We start from the raw sequence: 24825 nt of genomic DNA, 5'->3' as shown, positions 1-24825 counted from the left end.
TAGCAGCCACTCAACAAAGGACACTTGAAAATGAGTCACAGAAGTTTTAAACTTCCTTAAATGAAACAACATAGCCTTTCTAACTCAATCTGTTTCAGGACTAAGGGACTGAAAGCCAGAAAAGGTAGGAGAAAGGAGAATGACTCACCTGATAGCAAAGGCTTGATTTGCTTAATTCTGGCAGCCATTGCTGGTGTGATTTTAGATTTGCCCTTAGAGTCTGAAGCAGTAGGTTCATCTGTCTCCATGGGAGCCAACGTGTCACCATCTAGCCCAATGCCTTCTAATAAGCCCTGGGTAGAAGCATCCATACTTCCAGCTGTTCCATCCTGTTCCCCATCTACAGATGTATAAAAGGGGAGCAATAGGACATTGTAGAGCCAACATTTACCTGGTTCCTTGAGAAGTACCAACAAAGATTACCTACAGTTTTTGTTACTCTTTCAATTCCCATGGCTTCCTAAATTTGAAAAACAAAAACACAACCCAAGTATTGTACTGATATGCTCCTTTGTTTGGAGTTCTAAGTACCTAATGCTGACATCTTCAAATGACAGCATATGAATACTATTAACCCAGGGCTACCTTGGAAGACTGTTATAGGCACAGCTCAACCCAGGGGGTACCATTGACATGGACTACAGTGTGCACAGTGCCCAGTGCTGTCAATGTGGATGCCCTACTAGAATGTTACAGCTTGTTAAGTTCAAACTGGACATCACAGATTGCCACTGGAGAATTTTATCCCTAGCATTTAAGAATTATGTATATGAATGTGAGATGCGTCTTTTTCTTTGGTATATGTGTGCTCTTAGATCTAAGAATGAGCTTTATGCAAACTTATAAAACAACTCACCAAGTTTTAATCTTAGCATTCCAGAAAAACTTTGGAGAAGTTGAGTCATTTTTGTTAAATGTGTTAAATAAATTGCTAGAAAAAATATATGTTAGAGAGGCAATTCTTTGACAGTGAATCTAATTTCATTCTCAGTTCTTAGTAAATTTATTCTTTCCCTGAGTTAAATTTGGTATATTTTCACTAAATTTGAGATTCTCATTTTGTCAGGTTTCTTTATACTTTATTAATGTTATCCCATCCCTCACAATAACCAGCTGTCATATGTAAGTCCTTGTTTGTTGGTTCTAAGCCTATGTCAGCTTTATTAGTTCCTTAGAAATTTCCCTTTCTAGTAATTTCTGTACAAGTTTTAAGCATATCTGAGACTTTTTTTTTTTTTTAGACAGGGTCTCACTCTGTCATCTAGGCTTGAGTTGAGTCATGGCTCACCATAGCTTCAACTTCCTGGGCTCAAGCAATCCTCCCACCTCAGCCTCCCTAGAAGCTGGGACTACAGGCATGTACCACCATGGCCAGCTAATTTTTGTATTTTTTTTTTGCAGAGATGGGGTTTTGTCATGTTGCCCAGGCTGATCTCAAACTCCTGGGCTCAAGTGATTCACCTGCCTCAGCCTCCTAAAGTGCTGGGATTAGATGTGTGAGCCACTGTGCCTGGTCTGATGCATTTTGATACACAGAATTACCTTCATTGCTTTCTTAATAGTTTATCCTTTTTTAATTTCCTCGTTGATACTGAACACAGGAGAAAAAACATTCTGGAAAAGTTGCTCGTATTCATTTTATGTTTGTAGCATTAGAGTCAGAAAATTGTGTATGATTTCTACTTACTGAAATTTGGAATTTTTATTTTTTATTTTTTTCTGAGATGGTGTTTCACTCTTGTTGGCCAGGCTGGAGTGCAATGGCACGATTTTGGCTCACCGCAACCTCCGCCTCCCAGGTTCAAGCGATCATCCTGCCTCAGCCTCCCAAGTAGCTGGGATTATAGGTATGTGCCACCATACCCGGCTAATTTTTTGTATTTTCAGTAGAGATGGAGTTTCTACATGTTGGTCAGGCTGGTCTGAACTCCCGACCTCAGGTGATCTGCCCACCTCGGCCTCCCACAGTGCTGGGATTACAGGCGTGAGCCACTGAGCCTCGCCAAAATTTGGAATTTTTATTGTGAGATAACATAAAAGCAATCTTCTTTACAAAGCAGCACTGTCGATAGAAATATAACGTGAAACACATATATAACTTAAATTTTCTAGTAGCCACATTAAAAATTATTTGTTAATACCCTCTGATACAATAATTTGTAGGAATCAATCTTATATTTGCAGAAAAGTAAACACAAAAATGTTCATTTAAAAAAACCCAGCATATTAGAAACTTAACAGGGAATAGTTAATTCGTGTACCTTTATATGGTACTTAACAGTAAGTGAAGAAAGAGATCTACGAAATGTTTTTATCTAAGACACTGACAAATACACTCAGAGAAAAAAGATGGGCAGACACTTTCAAAATGTTTTCTTTTGGGTGGCAGAAATATGGGTAATTCTTTCAACTACATTTTCTAACTTTTACCATTATGTATACGTCTTTATGTAGGAAATGACTAAAAATTAGTGAGAGGATGAAAACTAGACTATGGATGATAGAACTAACTAAAAATTTTCATAAACCTATAAAGACATAGGAACAAAACTCAGAATTAACGACTAACATTTTAGTTTCTTAGAGTTACCTGATCTTTTTCCGCCCTGGGTCGTACCTGCCTTCTCATCCTTTGGAACCAGTTTCTGCATATCTGCCTGGCCAAATTCACACCCAGATGGTAGGCTGCAACAAGAGAAATACTGAGCAAAAAAATTATATATATATACTGATAGTTCACCTCTTATATTATAAATGGTCTCTAATTTGCTTGGCTGACACTATCCCTCCAATAGCAGGTAGGTTAAACTGAATGTAACAAAGCATCTATAATTCCTGAGGTAGCATAGCACCCCACAAGCTTTCCAACACTTTTTTTTTTTTTTTTTTTTGGAGACCCAGTCTCACTCTTTCGCCTGGACTGGAGTGCAGTGGCATGATCTTGGGCTCACTGCAACCTCCACCTCCCGGGTTCAAGTGATTCTCCTGCCTCAGCCTCCCAACTGGCTAGGATTACAGGCGCCCGCCATTACGCCCAGCTAATTTTTTGTATTTTTAGTACAGACAGGGTTTCACCATGTTGGCCAGGCTGGTCTTGAACACCTGACCTCGTGATTCACCTACCTTAGCCTCCCAAAGTGCTGGGATTACAGGCGTGAGCCACCGCCTCCGGCCTCAACTCAGTTTTTTATATCTGGCTAATAACGGGAACACATTTTAAACCTCTACCATGCCGACAAAGCATACTTGGTATATCAAATTAAAGATGCACAAAATGCTACAATTTGTCAACAAGTTCCTAGGCTGGGAAGAGGGAAGGACAAGGAAGCCTCTGAACTCTCTTCCATACCCTCCTATCCCCAACCAAAGCAATCCTCCAGGCTCACCGAACTTAAATAACAAAGTGATGAGAGAGAGAGCCATTCTCTTACCTGTTTGGGGTACACAGAGAGAGAAGGACAGTGCTTTCCCACACCAGGGAACAGTATAACTGGCTCAGCTTGCTCAAAACACTCAGACCCAATTGAGAGCCCCACTGGTTTACGGAGATGGAACGAATTTCACTCTGCAATCATAACAAGAATTTCACCTTTGGGATGTTTTCTAACAATTATACTTAAAAAAAAAAAAAAAAAAAAAAAAAGACCTTCAATAGTTTTATAAGAATAAGGGATTTTTCTTCATTGCTATTCTCAGAGTTATCCACCTCATCAAAATGTCCACATTCAAGACAACAGTTCCACAAGGTACTCTGTTACAACATTTACAAATTATTTCCACAACATCCCTTATCATTGTTTTTTATGAAGTGAAAGAAAGGTATCAGAGGCTACCCTTTTTTTCTGAATCAAAGAAACGGTTTTACAGGTTCATTAACTACTTTCTAAATTATTTGTTGGGGGTATTGTTATTTCCATCCAATTTCTTTACTTCAGTAAATACCTAGATTTATTTAATTCCTTACTTTAAATTTTCCTTTTCATTTTATTTCATTTAATAAAGTCATAAAAATCAATCCCTAAAATTTAAGTAATTTAATTTTCTAAATTGTTTGTAATTGTGCTGTTTTTTTTTTTTACTTCAGATTTGATCGATTCACAAGTAACAGAGAACACACTCCTGCTCAATAGCATAAAACAGGACTGTTGAACCCTGTTTTAATGTTGATACCATTAATCTTTAGAATCAATTATCTGAGGAATAAATGTAGTAAAACTGTGAGGACATACACAAAATGCCTTCTTTCTGGACCTATGGATTATGGATTGCAGGCAAAACGTTTGATATGTAGAAAATTTTTAGTAATTTGTTAATTACTATTGATTTAAATGTTCTTTGGTAAAATGTCCTACCTATGCCATCCAATTATCAGACCTATAAGGACTCGTGGAAAGATTAGAAAGTACTAAGGCCAGATGAATACCCAACTGATGTTTGTCTGTAATAACCTGTTTTGCTCTCAAGAAAGTCCACTTCACATAATAAATTATACAGTCACTCAACTTTTTGACAGTGAAAAAAAATCTCATCCTAAATTAAACTGTTCTTTTAGCTGCTACCTCAGGCAGACCTCCTTTCAAGCACAGTAACCCTGCTAAAGTGTATGCCCTAAATATTTCACTGCCTTTAAACTAATATGTTCACCCCTAAGATTATTTTTACCTGTCCAACTCTGCAAGTATGAACAAACATCATGATGTAGGCATGGGCAGCAGTGAGTGCATGCAGCAGAGGTGTGGCCTGGGCTGAGAGGGTAGCATCAGCAACATTGCCTGCGCAAGCCAGTTCTCGCAACAACACTGAGCCCCCAGGGGATTCAATGGGGCGGTGTAAGGGCTCCAGGGAGGAGAGGATGGAGTCCAACTGAAGGAGACCTTCTTGAAGGACTTTGGGTTCATGTGACAGTGTCTGAAACAGGAAGAATAATTAAAGTGTTAATATACAATGAACTTCAAATTCTTCATGTCTTTTAATAGTCACAACGGAAGTGGACAATTAAATGGAAGTCTCCCAGATTTTAGATATGGCCATGGTCTCTCACCTGGTAAATGGTGGAACCCAAATATGAAGTCAGGTACAATATACTTAACATCTGTTTCTAGAGCAACATACTACTTTCAAACTTGGTGAGCCAATAACACTTAAAAGCTTATGACGGTCAAACTGAATACTGTTACAGCAAGGACTCTACACTATAGGATTAATTCCAAATTTTGCTCGATAGGAAATCATGTTAGGCAAAGTTCCAAAGCATGGAAGAGAATCACTATTATACTGTTCTTTTCTTCTTAAAACAAGAGAGATTATTCTGAGATAGGAATCAGGTAGGCGATTTGTTTTTATCAGACAACCCAAGGATTATATGTCCCTTGTGATTTCTGCTCAAGTCTGGAGAAAAATCTGACAGCAAAACACCATCACTTGCCATGCAAAGATAGGAGAAATCATGTGCCTACCTATGGTTTTAAATAAATCTATCTATGCTTCCACAGTATCTTATAGGTAGGATAAAGATATTTTCCTCTCTCTCTGATGAAGAGCATTTAATTCAGTATTTCAAAGAGTAAAACAAAATAAACTAAATGAAGTCATGTCACAATTATGGATCTTTCCAAGTCTGTAAGCAAATGGATTTCTCATTCAGCAGGAATTACTTACACTCTGCAGCCCAGCTAATAAAGGAGTTTCATAGATTTAATGCAATCACTATCAAAATTCCAATGCTGTTTTTTGTTTTGGTTTTGCAGAAATAGAAAAATCCCTTCTAAAATTTATATGAAATCTTAAGGGACCCCAAATAGCCAAAACAAGTTGGGGGAAAATTTTTGGAGGTTTCACTCTTTTTGATTTCTATTACAAAGTTACAGTAATCAAAACTGTGATACTGGCATAAAGACAGACATAAAGACCAATGGAACAGAATAGAGAGCCCAGAATTAAATCTTCACATATATATGGTCAAATGATTTTTGACGAAGGTACCAAGACCATGCAATAGGAAAGGACAGACTTTTACCGTATAAAAAATCTAATCAAAATGGATCAAAGACCTGAATATAAGAGCTAAGTTATAAAACTCTTAGAAGAAGCTATAGTGGGAAAGCTGCAAAACACTGGATTTGGCAACGGTTTTAGTGGATGTGACACTAAAAACACAGGTGTTTACACAGGCAACAAAAACAAAAAAAGAGAAGCTGGACTTTATGAAGATTAAAAATGTTTGTGCATCAAAAGACAACCACGAAAACGCAACTCACAGAACAGGAAAAATATATGCAAATCATATACTTGAGAAGAGATTAATATCAGGTATTAATATATGTATAAGAATACACAACTCTTACAACTCAACAATAAAACAAATAACACGATTAAAAAAGAACAATGAATTTGAATAGACATTTCTCCAAAGAAGATATATATATGGACAACAAGCACATGAAAATATGTTTGTTATCACTAAGCATTAGGGAAATGCCAGTGAAAAACAAAATGAGATACACTTCCTACCCACCAGAATGGCTATTATCAAAAAACAGAAAATAAGTATTGGTTAGGATGTGGGAAAATTAGAATTAAAAGTAGAGTCTCAAAGAGTTATATGTACATCCATGTTCACAGCATCATTATTATTCACAACAGCCAAAAGGTGAAAGCAACCCAAGTGTCAATCAACAGATGAATGGATAAACAAAACGTGGTATAAACACACAATGGAATATTATTAGGCCTTACAAGGGAAGGAAATTATGACACATGCTACATAATGGTTGAACCTTGAGGGCATTATGCTAAGTGAAAAAAGCCAGTCGCACACACAAATATTTTCTGATTCCACTGATATAAGGTACCTAGAGTAGTCAAATTTAGAGACAAAAAGTAGAATGGTAGTTGCCAGGGGCTGGGGAGAAGGGAGGATGAGAAGTTCAAGGGCAGAATTTCATTTTTGCAAGATGAAAAGAGTTCTGGAGATTGGCTGCACATCAATATGAATACACATAACACTACTGAACTCTACACTGCAAAATGGTTAAGATGGTACATTTCATGTTATGTGTAGTTTACCACTATGAAAAAATAAAAAAGCTTCATTTTTGGCAAAACATGAGCAATGAACTACCATGTTAACTATGCTTACAATACATGACTATCGGGCTTGAAAAGGGGGGAATTAAATATCGGCAATGAACTACATGTCAATTATGCTTAATACACGACTATCAAGCTTGAAAGGGGAGGAAAACACATGGTCAAACATAACCATAAACATAAAATGTGTTAAAAAAGCACCTATAACAAAGAAGGGTGACATACTAATAAAACCCAACTAGAAAAGCTTTCTTGGAGATACACTTTTCCCTCCAATAAACTGATGTAGAACTACATACCAAACTGATGAACAAAGAAAAAATACTTTGACTTTTCACTGAGAAATAACATGGCACACTATATATTAGTCACAAAATTCACTTATACAACATAACACAAATTTATTCATTATTTTTTAGTTGAAGGGAGACCACAGTAAAAACATATATACAGAAGTATCGCAAAATTGATTTCCAAAAAGAAATGAAAACATTTGGCCAGATGCTTCTTACCAATATGGATTTGCAGACACCTGCAACAGCCTGACAGGCAGCAGATGTGGGAAAGTCAATGGGCAGATTGGGAAGACCCAAAATGGTAACCAAAGGCAAGAGTCCTTTCTGATTCACAAATTCCTGGCAGTGGTCATCTGTTGTATTGTTGCTCAGAATAGATTCCACAAATTTCATCTAGGTAATAAAAATTTTTTAAAGAAGTTAGAGCCTGACAGGTAGAACTAAAAGGCCAGCCTGGAATAAGGATGGGGTAGCCTTCTAGTCATGATATCAGTGTTTTCTAGAGTATCAAAACCTCAGATAAACCAGATGTATGATATGGACTCTAAAACATCCAGGAAGTAAAGAATATCTACGATTTCTGCCCAATCTACATTTTCAAGCACACCAAGAGTCAGATAATTTGAGATAACAGAGAAGTTAAGTGACTTGCTCAGGGCCACATTATGAATTAGTGGTACAATCATGTCTAATCTCTTAATTTGCTATTTAGTGCTCCTTGCCTGCCTTTCTCCTGCAGGCAAACATCATGGAAAATTTCCCCCAAATGTGCTTATAATGCAAATGAAATGCTGATCTCTGGAAGAGTCTCTTTCAAACAGAATTTTTTTAAGAGTAAAAAAGTAAAATGTGGGCAATAAACACACAGGCACAAGAGAAACTATCTCTGGAAGTCTTGGAAGTGATTAGTAGGCTAAAACAAATGCTAAGAGGTCTTTCCCTTATTGGTAAACAATTCTGGGAAAATTCAAACTCTTCACTTTTTTGGTGAGATACTCCGGAAGTAATGGAGGAAAAAAAGGGGAAAATATATGTTGGACACGTTTGGAAAACATGTTACAGGTTGTATATCTCATATTCAAAATGCTTGGGCACCATGAATGTTTCAGATTTTTTATTTTTATTTTTTTAATTTAATTTTTTTTTTTTTTTTTGAGACAGAGTCTCGCTCTGTGGCCCAGGCTGGAATGCAGTGGCTGGATCTCAGCTCACTGCAAGCTCCGCCTCCCGGGTTCACGCCATTCTCCTGCCTCAGCCTCCCGAGTAGCTGGGACTACAGGCGCCCGCCACCTCGCCCGGCTAGTGTTTTGTATTTTTTTTAGTAGAGACGGGGTTTCACTGTGTTAGCCAGGATGGTCTCGATCTCCTGACCTCGTGATCCGCCCGTCTCGGCCTCCCAAAGTGCTGGGATTACAGGCCAGATTTTTTATTTTTGAATATTTGCATTATATGGTTCAGGCTGAAAATGCTCCAGTGAGCATTTCCTTTCAGTGTTATGCTGGTACTCAAAAAGGTTCAAATTTTGGAGCATTTTGGATTTGGGATGATCAGCCCGTACCAGACTGGCAAAACAAAACCTGTTACAGAATCCTGTCTGGATTCTAATGAAGAATGGTAACAGTGAACAAAAAAATCCGGAATAAAAAATAATGGGGGTCATGTTGGCTAATTTCTGGCAAACCAGTCTAGAACAAAAACAAAAGGATGGCACATCTTTCTCCTCTTAATTGGATTCCAAATAAAATGAATACGGTAATTACTGGACTCTGGTAACACTACACATTTTCCAGAAAAGCATACATACACCTTTACTCAGTTTGCCCTGTGTTGAATCTTACCACATTAAGGATGTAATCCATGAGGGGAATAGGAATACGTTCCTCTGTACCAACAACCCTGTTAGGGGAGAAAAGAGTGAGTTACACAGAAATTCACAATACCAATATTAAGAGAACAGAGGAAGAGGTACTGTATAAAATTCTAGGTCTTTTTCTATTTATTTATTTGCTCATTTTTTTTGAGACAGGGTCTTGCTGCCACCCAGGCTGGAGTGCAGTGGCACAATCACGGCTCACTGCAGCCTTTACTTCCCAGGCTTATGGGGTAGAGATGAGCCTTTAGACTCATATACCACAGGAAAAGAACAGCTGAAATCAATCCTGAATCTACCTTTCCTAGCCTGACTAAGGTTGAAAGCATAAAGGGGAAAACCAAGCCTTTAAAAACTCAACATTTGTACACATCACAAGAGAAACTATCCTATCTTTGGCAAACTACTGTTGGAGAAATTTATCCATATGAAAACATTTAAAATAAGTTCAATTAAAAGACTCAACATCTGCTTGAAGAAAGAGGCTAGACAAAGAGACACTTAAACATCATATGATGTTTTTGCATCACGTTTAAAGTTATGGAGAATAGGAAATAGAATTTAATTTTGTTCAAAGATTCATACACCTGAGGCCTCCTTGGCCTAACAATTGGTATTTGCACATGACAGTTCCTGAACTATCGAAAAACTGATCAGGTCTTTTGTCTTTTCAGTTGCTTCAATACTGCACAGCAGATGAGAAGGCTACAACATACCATAGCTGCAGAAAATGCAGCTCAATGTAAAAAACTACACATATAGTATATTGTGATGAAACAAAATATTACCTCTAAGATAAACCCCAGGAAGGAACAAATACTTTAGAAAATGGAGCATTTTGGACACAGGCCCTTGAAACAGATTTAGGCAGGGTGCAGGAGAGTGGGATGGGGCAGAGACAGAGGGAGAGATAGAGGAAGAAGACAAGAAAGTTGGCAAGAAGCTAGTAGTTCTCATCTCTAAGCAAGACAAAATGTAAACAAAGATTTGCCAGGCACAAGAACATTTGGCAGCAGAATTTAGAACAGGAGAGAGTGGAGAGGCATTATGAATGACTTCAGTGACAAAAATACCCAGAACCAGGGTTTGGGTAGGATGTTGTGAACCTCCTCAATGAAAAATGTGGGGAAGAACTTTGTAGAAAAGGAGTATACCTATAAGGCAAGATTGAAATGATTCCATGAGAAGACCACAAAACCTTAATTTCCTCCTCAGAACCACTGCAGCATTCCATGTTACTTATATCAATTACCTATAGATCCACCTCTATCAATAAGGAGTGCAAGTGTGGATCCAGCCCAGAGACACCAAACCCTTTGAAGAAGCCAGATATGATGGCAAAGAGCCTAAGTAGTAAAATCAAATGAGACCTATATACCCCCTTTATTTGCTACATGGAAACTGGGGAGAAGAACAGAGAGAAAGCAAACCAATAGTGGTTCTTAATATAATTCCAGGAATAAATTTGTTCAGTACCACTTTTCTCCTTACCCTCATCTTTTGGCTCTCAGGCCCAAGAAGCCATACAGGAATAATCAAAATGATCAACTCTTTCCAACAGGACTCAACTTAAAAGTCCTAAACTTCCTGTTTCTCTCTCTTTCCCCAAATACACATTGCCAAACTCTGGTCAATTTTCTGTATTTATGATGGTGGAGCCCCAGCCCATGCCCAGAAAGTAAAGGATTTCAATTTAGTGTCATAGTATGATGTACATGGGGTTTTTCGGGGTGGGGGCGTGGTCAGGTGCTTCCTCCAGCTTTTGAGGAGACAGCTCACTCTGATGAAGGAGCCCTCCCAGTGGACCACATTTCAGGGAACAACTGCGTCTCTGGACTCATTACCTTTAAAGTCCAAACAATTGCTATTCGAGTTCTAACGATCACAAAGACTTTATATAGCCCATTTCTTTCAAGTTGCTCATGAGTGGTGGGTGGTAAGCTAGGCACACTAATGGAATCAACCACAAAGTGAACCGTGATGCAACAACTACAAACCCTGGTTACTTACTGGCAAGTATATTCATCCCTAGCAATATCAGCTTTTCTGAGATCAAACAATTTAGAAGGCAGAAGAAAGCGAGCAAAAGATAGGTATTTAGAACTACTTGTGGTGAATGAGTGAATGTAGAAAGGCACCCTATGTATTGGGGGTAGACTATAGTGCCTAAGTTTCCATACTCCAGATCTCCAGCACAAAACCATGTGTTTCAAGAGTAAATACAAACACCATTTGCAAATACTAGCTGCTGATTTTTTGTTTAAAACAAAAACAAAAAAAACAAAAAAAAAAAAAAAAAGGAAAGGGTACTGTCTAAGCCTCGAAAAAACCCAGAAACCTAAGTCCATCAACTGGAAAATGGATAATCACTACACAATTATCACACAACAGAATACTACTCAGCAATGAAAAGTAACAAGTTGCTGACAGATGCAATAACACGGATGAACCTCCAAAACACATCGAACAAAGAAGCTAGATACAAGAAGATATATACGTCAGATATAATATACACATAAGACTTTATATGATCATTTTATTTAAACATATTCTGGAATAGACATAATAATATGACAGAAGTAAGATTTTGGGACAGGGAAATTGCCTCAATTTTGGGCAGGGAAACTGGAAATGCAGAATCTGTATGGAAATCATACCTGAATTTAAACTGCTGTTAAATTGGCCAGGTGCGGCGGCACACACCTGCAATCCCAGCACTTTGGAAGGCTGAAGTGGGTGGATCACATGAGGCCAGGAGTTTGAGGCCAACATGGCAAAACCCCAGCTCTACTAAAAATACGAAAATTAGCCAGGCATGGTGGCACGTGTCTGTAATCCCAGCTACTCAGGAAGCTAAGGCACGAGAACTGCTTGAAGTCGGGAGGCGGAGGTTGCAGTGAGCTGAGCTCGTGCCACTGCACTCCAGCCTGGGTGATGTAGTGAGACTCTATCTCAAAATAAATAAATAAATAAATAAAATAAAATAAAGATAAGAGTTAATCATTTTACGTGTGGGTAAGGCATTGGAAAACATGAGAGCATGGGAAACAGAAATTCGGAAGTTCCACTGAAGAACTTTGAATTTAGAGGAAGGGACGGACAAGACTTATGGGGAGAAGCGTGACACATATTCCCAATTTTTCTAAGCCCTTTCACCATATTGTGAGAAAGTACAAAATTCCCCCATAACAACTGCCTGGGATAGAAGATAAAAAGAACTTTTGCTATTAATATATTGTGGTTTTCAAAATGAAGCTGAGTTTAGACAGTCTCTTGCTTTTTCTTCCTGCCCTAATAATTTACTTAGTGACCCAATCTAGGCTTCCGAAGATGGTAGAAGTGAAAAAATACATGTGTCAACATCTGTGAGACTCTTGGATCACGCAAATGAGGTAGTGATAAGCATTCAGAATGTAGAAAACTACTGATATTAGGGTACAGTAACTACTAGAGTCCTCTGCATCTTAGAAGTTACATATAAATATCACTATGGTAGAATATTAATGCTACTGGGTTTATATTTCTAATTTCTCTTCATTTTCATTCACGTCTCATTAGGCCTAGCTCTCCAAGCATTTAAGACTTTAGGAATCCTTAATTTAAGGCTCTTTATTCATTTCAATAAACAAACTTACTGACTACCTACTATTATACAAAGTGATAGGGATATACTGGTGAATGAGGCAATGTCTTACTCTTGAGGAGCTTATAGGTGAGTGAGGAAAACCATTAACATGTATGAATAATTTTAAGAAAACTGTTGGGAGAACACAAGATTGACTTCTCATTTGGAAGTTTAAAAAAAAAAAAAAAACTCCTTCAAGAATAAGACATTTGAACTGGCCTTACAGAAATCTGGTGGATGGAAAAGGAGGTGATATGGGAATGGGGATGGCTGTGGATAGAACACAGTGATACATGATATCCTGAGAAAGGAAAGGAGGGTAAACAAATGAGGGTAGTGAAGAAAATGCTGATTAACTGCGACAGCTTGAAATCTGGGCACATCAGACGTAAGGCATCTGGAAAATGTCCAGGTAGGGAAGTCACATGCAGATGAATATATATAAGCTTGACTTAAAACCACTACCACCTATGTCTTAAAATTTTCCCTTATTTGTAGCCAGGAAAAGGAACCCCACTCCAGTAGGGTCACTGACATTCAAGGGTGTGACAAAGGAAGCACTAAGACTCGTCTACAAAAAAATGTCATGCTTTCTTCCAGGGTGTCCTCCTCTTCTAGAAAAAGAACACTTAAAAGAGAACAAAAGGTACTGCTAGAATGAAGGTAGGTTTGCCTTCTCAGAGAGGCTAAGGTATGTGTTCAACAAAGTAATATACTTAGTAGTTAATGCCTCTCCTTAAAACACTTGATACCCACAGGCTCATTACTATTTAGAGTTCCAAGAGGACATACCAGTTTTGGATTCTAGGCCTTTGCTCTTGTTGTCTACTCCACCTTAAATTTTAAGTTCCAAGGTACCATTCAGGACCAGCTCAAATGCATTCATATCTGTGCCTAAAATGCTCAAGCTTTTCTCAGAATGACTTACCTACACAATAAAAGAGTACTTATTGAATGAGTGAGTACATGACTGTCCAGAAGGATCAATCCCATTTTCAGCATGCAGGTGATTAAAAGTTACAGGTATAGAGTTACAGTTCATCCCCGGTATGTGAATACTGCTCAAAGAGCCTGGTGGACTACCTCCTAACAGTCAGCAGCCTTTAAGCAAACTCCCTGCTTCCATCTAAGAACTCAATTCTTGACTGTTTACAGTCATACAGTAAATTCCAAAGCCTTCCAATTAATCTGGAACGAACAAATAGTAACAAAATGAACAAAAATTAAAAAAACAACAAGCAACAACAAATCCTCACACACCCCTTAAGGACTTCTTAGGAGACAGGCTTCAAAAGTACAATGTGTTTCACACGTGCCTGAAAAAAATCAAGCAGTCAATGATGTGGAATATTAAATCAACAAAGGGAAAATAAGGTCTCTGTGCAAAGTCCATTAACTTGATAGACCAAATTCTGATTCAATTTCATCAACAGCTTTTAAGAATGAGCACTTCAGGCCGGGCGCGGTGGCTCAAGCCTGTAATCCCAGCACTTTGGGAGGCCGAGATGGGTGGATCACAAGGTCAGGAGATCGAGACCATCCTGGCTAACATGGTGAAACCCCGTCTCTACTAAGAAATACAAAAAAACCAGCTGGGAGCGGTGGCAGGCGCCTGTAGTCCCAGCTACTCAGGAGGCTGAGGCAGGAGAATGGCGTAAACCCGGGAGGCGGAGCTTGCAGTGAGCTGAGATCCCGCCACTGCACTCCAGCCTGGGCGACAGAGCAAGACTCCGTCTCAAAAAAAAAAAAAAAAAAAAGAATGAGCACTTCCTGGCTGGGTGCAGTGGCTCACGCCTGTAATCCCAACACTTTGGGAAGCCAAGATGGGTAGATCACCTGAGATGGGGAGTTCGAGATCAGCCTGGTCAACAGGCTGATGAAACCCCATCTCTACTAAAAATACAAAAATTGGCCGAGTGTGGTGGTGGGTGTCTATAATCCCAGCTACTTGGGAGGCTGAGGCAGGAGAATTGCTTGAGCCCGGGAGGTGGAGGTTGCAATGAGCCGAGACCACATCATTGCACTCCAGCTTGGGCAACAAAAGCAAAACTCTGTCTCAAAAAAATAAATAAATAAAAATTAAAAATAAATAAATTTTTTTTAAAAAAAAGATCACTTCCTAAGGCAACTAATACAATTAAATACCAAAGCACAAATAACACACAAGGGTCAAAAAAGGAAAAACTAATACACTCTTAGAACCAGCAAGAACTTTAAAATGATCTAATACAACTCTCTTGTGTTTTATAGATGAAAGTGTTCACTAAGACTTAGAGAGGTGACAACATGCCCAAGATTACACGGCTAGAGGATCTGTTTTGTAAACACTTACTGCTGATTAGGTTCACTTTCATTTTGCTGGGTAGAATTAAAGCTCTGCATGGCCTGTACTTCCTCTTCCTCCTCATCCTCACTAGAGGCTTCTTCTGCAGCATGATTAGACCTTGGGGGAGGAGCAGTGGCAGTGCCATCTGCCTTCTGGATTGATGGCTTCTGACAGATGTATTTGGGGTCCCTTCCAAGATTACAGATTTCTTCAAGTAACTGAAAGGCACAGGAAATAAGATTACTTATTAGTAATCATGGAATGGGGAGGAGGAGACAGATAACATATTTAGAGCATTTTCTATGTGTTGTATATTTGCCCAAACACTTCATATACATGTTATATACACCATTCCCAGAATATGGTCATTAATTCCATTTTATAAACAAGGGAAGAGATGTGCTGCAAACTTAAGTAATTTGTTGAGGGTCACAGGGCTGTATAAGCGACTGACAAATCTGACTCCCTCTCCCAATTCACCAAGCACCAGGAACTTATATATTAGTTTCAGTAACAATTCTAAAAGGAAACTGGCAGAGCCAATAAGGCGGGGTGGGGGGCAGCCACAGGGATCAACAAACAGAGACTAGAAAGGGCAATACATTTTACAAACTTAATCTAAGCCATGTCTGCTTGTCCATATAATACATAAAAGAAATCATTATATAGAGGTTTACAATAAATGGAAAAAATTTTTTAAGGAAAACAATTCTCGACCTAAAAAACTTTTTTTTTTTTTTTTGAGACAGAGTCTTGCAGTGGCATGATCTCAGCTCGCTACAACCTCCTCCTCCCGAGTTTAAGTGATTCTCCTGTCTCAACCTCCAGAGTCGCTGGGACTACAGGCACACGCCACCACACCCGGCTAAATTTTATATTTTTCATAGAAACGGGGCTTCACCATGTTGTCCAGGCTGGTCTCAAACTCCTGGCCTCAAGCGATCCATCAGCCTCAGCCTCCCAAAGTGTCAGGATTACAGGCGTGAGCCACTGCACCCAGGCTAAAAAACTTTTAACAGAGACTTCTTTCTAAGATGAACTAAAATGACAACCTTTTTTTTTTTTATAAAGGACCAACCTAAGGACATGGAAACAATGAGGCAGACATAATGCTCTTATAGCTATAGCCCAAGAATCCTAATGACATCCAGTAGGCCAAATCTTCTAAAACCTTCCCCTTCTCTGCTCTCTCATGCTCATGATCACATCCTTATCACTTTCTACCTTGATGATGGCAGTCGTTGCATCTGTTTTAAGGGTGGGCTGATGTCTCATGAGCTCATCGACAGCACTCCCCAGGTTGGATGCAGTATCCCCTTAAGGCAAAAAATGAACTGTTAGAATTAGAAAGACTGAAGAAAATAGAGCTTGGGCTCTTTTCTGTACCAACATAAGGTGGAAAGAAAAAACTGAGCCTGGTTATGATTTTCTTAAAAGACTTTATGTCACCCAGGCTGGAGTGCAGTGTCACGATCTCCTGGACTCAAGCGATCCTCCCACCTGTCCTCCAAGTAGCTGGGACTACAGGTGTGCGCCACCATGCCTGAAGAAATTTTTGTATTTTTTGTAGAGATGGGATTTGGCCATGTTGCCCAGGCTGGTCTCAAACTCCTGTGCTCAAGTAATTTGCCCACCTTGGCCTCCCAAAGTGCTAGGTGTGTGCCACCGTGCCAGGCCAGGCTGTTGTGATTTTTCTTTTTCTATTTTTTTTTTTTTTGGTTGTGATTTTCTAATGCCACAGCTTCTTTAAAGAATTTACACCCAGCCCCTATCCCCCAAATTACGGGGGAAAAGGAAGGAATCAGTTTAGTAAACTATTTTAAAGTAACTATGTATGCTGCACTCTACTCTGGCAATCTCTGCTGTCAAGATCTAAACTAGTATTACAGAGTGAGAGAGAAGAAAGATGTACAAACCATTAACCCTCTGGCTGCTCCAGTTAAGAATGATAGTGTCTAAATGCTACAGCAGTGGCTGAAAAGTACAAAGCACATTTTTGAAAACTGTAATCTTTCTGGAGCCCTACCTTCTTGCTAATAATCTCTCAATGATCTGGTCTCAAGCATACTGAGTAAAAAAAACTATCCATGTGTCGTTATCTTAGAGAGTTGGACATTAGAACACCAGATTACCAGATGAACACCTCAGGACTCCATATTTCTCATTGCTGCAGACTAGATGGTGAACCTGGAAATCTACCACTGCTTCTTAATACCTGTTTTCTACCAGTACCATGACAATGCAATGGTGAACTGTTGAGAAGCATGGAAATATTATGAGCAGAGAAGCTAAAGATGGAAGTATTCCTTCCGAATTATAATAGAATGTATGATGATAATCCCCATTAAACTTAGCAAACCTAATCAGTAAAATGATGAGAGAGATCAAGGAAGAGTTTCCTTGCAAACTAAATCAATTTTCTACTATAAAATAAATCTTAACAACTTACCAAGGGGATCAGAACTTCTCCTCCTCCGCATGGCTGGGAGGTAATCTGGAGACAGAAGAACTTTGAAGAGGCGTTCAAAAGGCTGACACTGAACAAAAGACTGAAGACCTCGGGCATTCAAGCAGAGTGCACTGAATACATTTGGGAGGGAGCCAAGGACTTCACGGGTAGCAGGAACCTAGAGAGAAAACAAAGTGAACTTGAATGCATCTAAAAGAGTGTAGATGCTAGGAAAATCCGGCCATGCGTATCAAGCTGAGACGGAAGGAATTTTGACAACCAGGTCCCCATTAGATTCAACACTACACACAGAAGAGAGAGGATTTTAACTCCCTAAGACATTCTTTACCGAGTAGCAGAAAAGACTTACATCTTTGATAAGCAGTGCATGCAGCATGACATCTGTCAATCCATTGTCCTGGAGTGAGGAGAGCAGTGATGGTTCTTGAAATACAAACACAGTCACCACTTCAGTAGCTAAAAAAAGATGAGAAAATATGGAAAACTGAGAGATTCCTCACAGGAATTGAAAACAAAACACCAAAAGCTTAAAAAAAAATACACTCTCAATGTATAGCAATTTAAACCCTTGTGCTTACTATGAAATTAAAGATTGTAATACTGTTCCATCAGAGATTCATCACTATAAAGAATCTAGTGACTACACTTCCAGGATTTTTATGGGCATATTTTTATATAAATGAGGTTACACTGTTTTATATATCTTGCTTTTCCCCACAATTGTTATACTGTATAATGTACTCTCCCGATACAATGACCCATTCATTTTGAATGGCTGCCTACTATTCCACTAAACGCATGTACCACATGTATAGAAATCACTCCTCAATTGTGAAAATGATAAACCTAAACACATACCCGTTTTTGTCTGCTTTTAACAGGAAAAAAAAATCTATGATGTAGGTTTGCTGGGTTAAAGCAAATGCAAGCTTAACTGATGAAAATAGATAAACTGCCTCGTACAACAATTTTAAACTATCATCAGCAATGTGAGAGTCCTTGAGTATTAATCTGACCAGTTTTTGACATTATAATATTTAGAAATTGCAGTAATAACCACCAAAGCTTCTGGAACATGGGAAAAACTCTACTCAAGAGGAAATAGTACAGCATTAAGGCATTTATTAAAAAGTAACCAAACAAGCTATGAAGAATTAACAGAAAAAAGAATTCACCGAAACCAAAAGGAAAAAAGATAAACAAAGCCAATATCTAGCTTTGTGAAGACACTGGAAAAGCTTATAAACCTATGGAAAATAAAAGCAACAATATAAATTAGAAAAAAGAGCAGTAATATAGATTTGGAATGAGAAAGGAGATTTAACTAGATACAGAAAAAAAAAGTTTATTCTACAAAGCGTATGCCAACAAGTGAAATAATATAAATTAGAAAAAAGAGCAGTAATATACGTGAGGAATGAGAAAGGAGATTTAACTAGATACAGAAAAATATATTCTACAAAGTGTATGCCAACAAGTGAAATGTATAGTTTAATAAGAAAATGTCATAAAAATCAAATCTCAGGAAGTGACAGCAGAGCAGATTAGACCAATAACAAGAATTTTTTCTTTTTTATTGAGACGGAGTCTCACTCTGTCGCCCAGGCTTGAGTGCAGTGGCACAATCTCAACTCACTGCAGCCTCCACCTCCTGGGTTCAAGCAATTCTCCGGCCTCAGCCACCTGAATAGTTGGGATTACAGGCGCCCATCACGCCTGGCTAATTTTTTCATTTTTAGTAGAGATGGGGTTTTTACCAGATTGGCCAGCTGGTTTTGAACTCCTAACCTCAGGCGATCTGCCTGCCTCCGTCTCCCAAAGTACTGGGATTACAGGTGTGAGCCACCGCGCCCGTTCTAGAATTTTTAAAAGTTAAAAAAAAAAAAAAAAAAAAAATCCAGGTAATAGAGAGGCACCAAGCCAAAAGTTTTATTAAACCTTCCAGGAATAATTAAGACAAGGCTTCCCAACTCATAAGACTACAATAACTACAATAACTTTGATTTAAAAATCTGACAAAGAGGAATATACATACAACACCCATAAACCATGTATATAGAACAAACTTGTTTATGGTAATGCCTAAGATCTAAAAGAAACCAGAGGATTTTCTATTCAAGTTGGTGAATATAGCATCTCTCCTTTATCCCAAATGCTAGGGGAATGGCAGATATATAGTAATTACCGGGGACCAACAGTTTCCAATGGCCTTTGGGATTCCCTCATGGGCTATAAAATTCTGAAAAATTTAAGTCCTTTTTGGGGTTCCTATTGGTATATGACACTCCCCTCGATTGACTTACATTTGTAGAAATGTATGAATTCTATAGAGCCACTAAAATTGAGTATTTAAAAATTAAAATTAGTGTTCTACAAGCAATTACTAAGACAACAAACCTGTTATTTTATTAAGAGGTCGCCTGTAATCCCAGCACTTTGGGAGGCCGAGACGGGCGGATCACGAGGTCAGGAGATCGAGATCATCCTGGCTAACACAGTGAAACCCCGTCTCTAAAAAATACAAAAAAACTAGCCGGGCGAGGTGGCGGGCGCCTGTAGTCCCAGCTACTCGGGAGGCTGAGGCAGGAGAATGGTGTGAATCCAGGAGGCGGGGCTTGCAGTGATCCGAGATCCGGCCACTGCACTCCAGCCTGGGTGACAGAGCGAGACTCCGTCTCAAAAAAAAAAAAAAAAAAGAGGTCGCAACGACACTGTGCACTGGGACCCCTACATAAAAACACTGATAACCAAGAATTAGAGTTAAAGGGTATATACACGCACAGAGCAATCAGCTCAGTGTGGAACCAATCAACTAAAAAAGGGAAAAAAGGTAATTAGGGTTTCCAGGAGAAAGTAAAAAGAAATCAGAGAAATAGAAAAAAAAAAAAAAGAAGAAGAAGAAGCAGGAAATACACATAGATAAGAACAAGAACCAGTCTGACACCACGGTTATCTACAATAACGTAGCATTAGAATACAATGAAGAAAGCAGCCACCAATTTCTGAAAGAGAAGTCTAACACCTTAAAAATTACCCACAGATGGACTTCAATAGAACTGAAAATGAATCCAAGAGAGTTTGGAAAGTCAAGGTTACAAAGGAGAGGAGAGGAGGGGAGGGGAGGAGAGGAGGGGAGGGGAGGGGAGAGGAGTAAAGGCAGGCAGGTCATCACAATCCCTGGGCCCAAACGCCACTGCATCCCCATGCCACTAGCCCTACTCAAACCCTAGCCTCCCAATATGTTCTTTGTGCCCTGTCTTGCCATTGGCATCAACACCAATGGGGGCTCACCATACCAGACGTGAACACTCCTTTTCTCACTGGCAAATCAATTTTTTTGGGCCACTGCCCCCAATCTGCTGGCACAAATCGCTACGCCCTCACAACTGATTGTTATACAGACCTATTCTTGGCTTATCCTTCCTGCCAAACCACTGCCAACACCACCATTATAGGCCTCAGTTAGTTCCTTCTGGGCTTCTGGTAACACCGACTCTGACCAGGGTATGCATGTTACCGCTCATTCAGTCTGGGCATGGACCTTTTAAAACAAGGCATTACCTTGGAGCTTCCATTTGTCTTTTTTTTTTTTTTTTTTTTTTTGAGACAAGGTCTTACTCTGTTCCCCAGGCTAGAGTGCAGTGGCGCAATTATAGCTCACTGCAGCCTCAACCTCCAGTACTTAAGTGATCCTCCCACCTCAGCTTCCTGAGTAGCGCACCAGCATTTATTTGTTTTAGACAGGATTTCACATGTTGCCCAGGCTGGTCTCAAACTCCTGGGCTCAAGCAATCTGCCTGTCTCAGCATCCCAAAGTGCTGGGATTACAGGTGTGAGCCAGTGCCTGGCCCATTTGTTTTACTGTTCACAGAAAGCAGGCCTAATAGAAGCATAATGGCTTGTTCAATGCTCTCTTAAACTTACAAAGTGGACAATGGTCTCTTAAATGGATCTCTCTTTTGCCGATTGCCTTAGTTATATGACATCCTGAAAAAACACGACTAGTGCTTCCTTTGTCCCCTTTCTAGCCTCAAAATGAGATACTTTCCATCTATGAGTCTATAATACCCAAACAGAATCCCTCTCACTTAACGACACCTCCTCATTTGATGTTGGTGCAATCCATGGTGGAGAGGTGCCTAGACTGAAAGTAGATAACAGGATGGGACCCACAGAAAATTGAGGGCCCTCACCCTCTAAGACTATGCAGAAGGTCTCTGCCAAAGTCCTTTCCTAATACGATGGTTTTAAAGGATTGCTAACTAGAGATCTCTCTTCGTAGGAAATGAAGGTCTTGGTCTCTCTGCCTGGGTCCACATATACAACTGTATGGTTCCTCCAAAGAGGAAAGAAAAATCTTAAGTTAGTTCCTAATACCAACATTCTTAGACAGGAAGCTAGTTCTGGATCCACCTTATTACAGAGGTATTGAATGGGAGACTATTGCAGGATATGGGATGGCAATGCCTGTGATTTCCATAATAAACTGGCATTTCGACATGCCAAAAGTCTATGCACCACAGGCCTGAAAATATCTTTGTGGAATATTCTGGCTCTAGTTGGCCTGTCCATACCTCATTTGGCTCATGGCCTGGGTCTGGGATACTACTACTCCAGCTCAATGCCAAACTTCTTGGGCTCCTTTTTGTCCATACTGTGATCCCACTTGTTTGGGGGTAATCAGTCCGCAGCTTCCCTATCTGAAATTATTCTACAACTCTTTTATAATAATTTCTCAAGTGTGAGCCTAGGGCTTCTATCTATACAGCATACCAAAGCATCCTAGATGATGATTTCAGCACAACTGACAGTCCCAACCTTGATGCTGACACCCTCAAGATAGTAAATGCCCTTGTAACTGCCCCCATATGACTCTTCATAACTCCACTGCCCCATCAACTCTTTGACAGCCAGCCCACACTCCACTTTCACTATTTACACTCTAATTTCACTATTCCAGTCACTACCTATATTTCCTGCTTCCCCTCACTCAACCTGACAGATCGTATCTATGTATTAGGTACACAAAATGCCACCTACATACTAAACCTCCAGCAATATTAACAGACACCCTAGCCCAGGCAACCACTTATACAACTGTATCTTGCTCCCTTGGAGGATTTTAATACTCATATTGACTACCTGCTACACTCTCTGGTTAAGCAGTCAATCATAAGCATGATGACGTTAGCATAGGCTACAAACAGACCCGAACAGACAACATGAGGTTGGTAAGGCAGGAGGTGAGAAAGAAGAGAGGGGAGTTGAGGGAAGTTACATGGGATACTACAAATGAAATACAAGTGGCTAAAAGTGGCACAGAAGAAAGAGCCAGAGGTCGGACACGTGAGGGAGAAGGAGTCAGAATATTTAGTGAGTTTGAGTGTGAAATTATAAGCAGGACATCGTGACCTCACTGGGTGCTTCCTCATTAGCTTCCCCCTTAAGGATTTCATATTTTTCCCAGCCTCTGCCACCAACTGATAGTACATACAATGATGCCCCCCTGTTGAGAATGTCCACCCTAATATAAATTTACTCCCTAGAAACTTCACCTTCCAACCTCCTGGTCTACTGATTCTTCTGTGTTACAACTCCTGCTCAGCAGAGTTATACATTCTATTCAATGATCCTGTTCCCTTCTACCCATACAAGCTGACCTATGTATTATGGACATTTAGTGCCCAGGGCACCTCAAATCCAACTAGAAAGTCTAGCTGTTTTATCAGGTCTTGCCACAAAAGGGAGCATTTTTTACCTCTTCTGGGCCTCATCAGAATCTTTGGTGTAATGGGCACAAGTTTAGGTATTTCCAATTCTGTAACACAGATTCAACTCATAGAGGTTACCCAGACATGTTGTAACTCCTGGAAGACCACATTAACCAAACAGTTCAGGCCTTAGGAGCCCTCAATGAGGGACAAAGCAGTTTAGTTACTATGACAGTCGATAACAGATTGGCATGAAACTACCTACTGGGATTTCAAGGTAGTGCTTGTGTCTTAAAGGGACCTCCCATTGCATGATCATTAATAAAGAAAAGGTATCCAGTTCAACAAAAATAAAAGTTCAACAAAATAAATAGTTCAACAAAATAAATAAATAGTTCAACAAAAATAAAAGAAACTCAAACAGCCAACTATATTATTAAAATACTCCAAGAGGTTCTCAGACCTCGCTTATGCCTTTCCTGAGCCATCTCCTTCCACCTGGAGTGAAAGGTTCTGTACTACCATTTAGAGAGCTAAAATAACAATGGCTAGTCTATTTAGGTTTGGCTTTGCAAATCCGGTCTCTCTCAAGTACAAGTGTATTTTATAGGAAAACTGGGAGGTTGCTATGCTGATTGAAATGTCAGGGATGAATTAAGAAAACCATAGGGAAGGAAGTTGGACCTTCACTGACCTTTGATTTAGTGCTCTAAGTCTCATTTCCTGCCTGTGTCCTTCACTTCTGGCATCATCCTCACAGGGCTCACCTGCTCCTCACCACTACCCCAGCACCTAAGCACTATATCCTCTTGCTGCCTCCCTCTTTTAAACAATATCCCTGTCAATGGCAATTGTTGCCTCTTCTAAGCTTCCCATTTATTGAAAATTGCCTGTGTACTTCCTTTTCTCTTTCTCTCTGTTCTGGACTTTCTCCCAGAAGAGAGGCATTCTCCCTGCCCCTGGCCTTGAGACTTCCCCACCTGTAAAACAAATCTTAAAAACAAAACAAAACAAAACAAAAAACCAAAGAACTATTGTCTGAATTTTGCCATCTGAATCTAACCTTGGCAGAGAGCTTTTCCATAGCATGCTGGAGTTGCTACACCACAAGAAAACTTCCTCAACCTGATAAAATTGACAAAACCTTCAACACAAAACCTCTGCTAACCTCATTCTTAATGGTAAAATATTAAATGCTTTCCCTCTAAATTCAGGAACAAAGCAAAGAGGCCCATTCTCATTTCTATCCAGCATTGTATCAGAAATCTTTCCTAACATAGTAAGACCAAAAAAAGGCACAAAGACCATAAAGAAAATAAAAATGTATTTGCAGATGGCAAGACTATGTAGAATATCCTAAGAAAACAAAACAAGGCCGGGGGCAGTGGCTCACGCCTGTAATCCCAGCACTTTGAGAGGCCGAGGCAGGTGGATCACG

The 24825-nt window shown here is 39.5% G+C and overlaps 1 protein-coding gene across 1 annotated transcript in view; it reads right to left on the bottom strand.

Annotated features, from left to right (window-relative positions):
• The window catches only part of HUWE1 (HECT, UBA and WWE domain containing 1, E3 ubiquitin protein ligase), a 151394-nt gene that overhangs the window by 66125 nt on the left and 60444 nt on the right, over positions 1–24825 (bottom strand). The window contains 10 exon segments of the mRNA XM_025371610.1: positions 149–340; positions 2591–2685; positions 3432–3565; positions 4663–4908; positions 7602–7778; positions 9224–9281; positions 15213–15424; positions 16431–16522; positions 17656–17833; positions 18026–18132. Of these exon segments, the coding sequence (XP_025227395.1) occupies positions 149–340; positions 2591–2685; positions 3432–3565; positions 4663–4908; positions 7602–7778; positions 9224–9281; positions 15213–15424; positions 16431–16522; positions 17656–17833; positions 18026–18132 (1491 nt within the window).

Source organism: Theropithecus gelada, chromosome X, assembly GCF_003255815.1.
Source record: "Theropithecus gelada isolate Dixy chromosome X, Tgel_1.0, whole genome shotgun sequence".
NCBI classification, from domain to species: domain Eukaryota; kingdom Metazoa; phylum Chordata; class Mammalia; order Primates; family Cercopithecidae; genus Theropithecus; species Theropithecus gelada.
The sequence above is the reverse complement of the archived record's forward strand: the minus strand, read 5'-3'. Positions and strand labels throughout refer to the sequence as shown.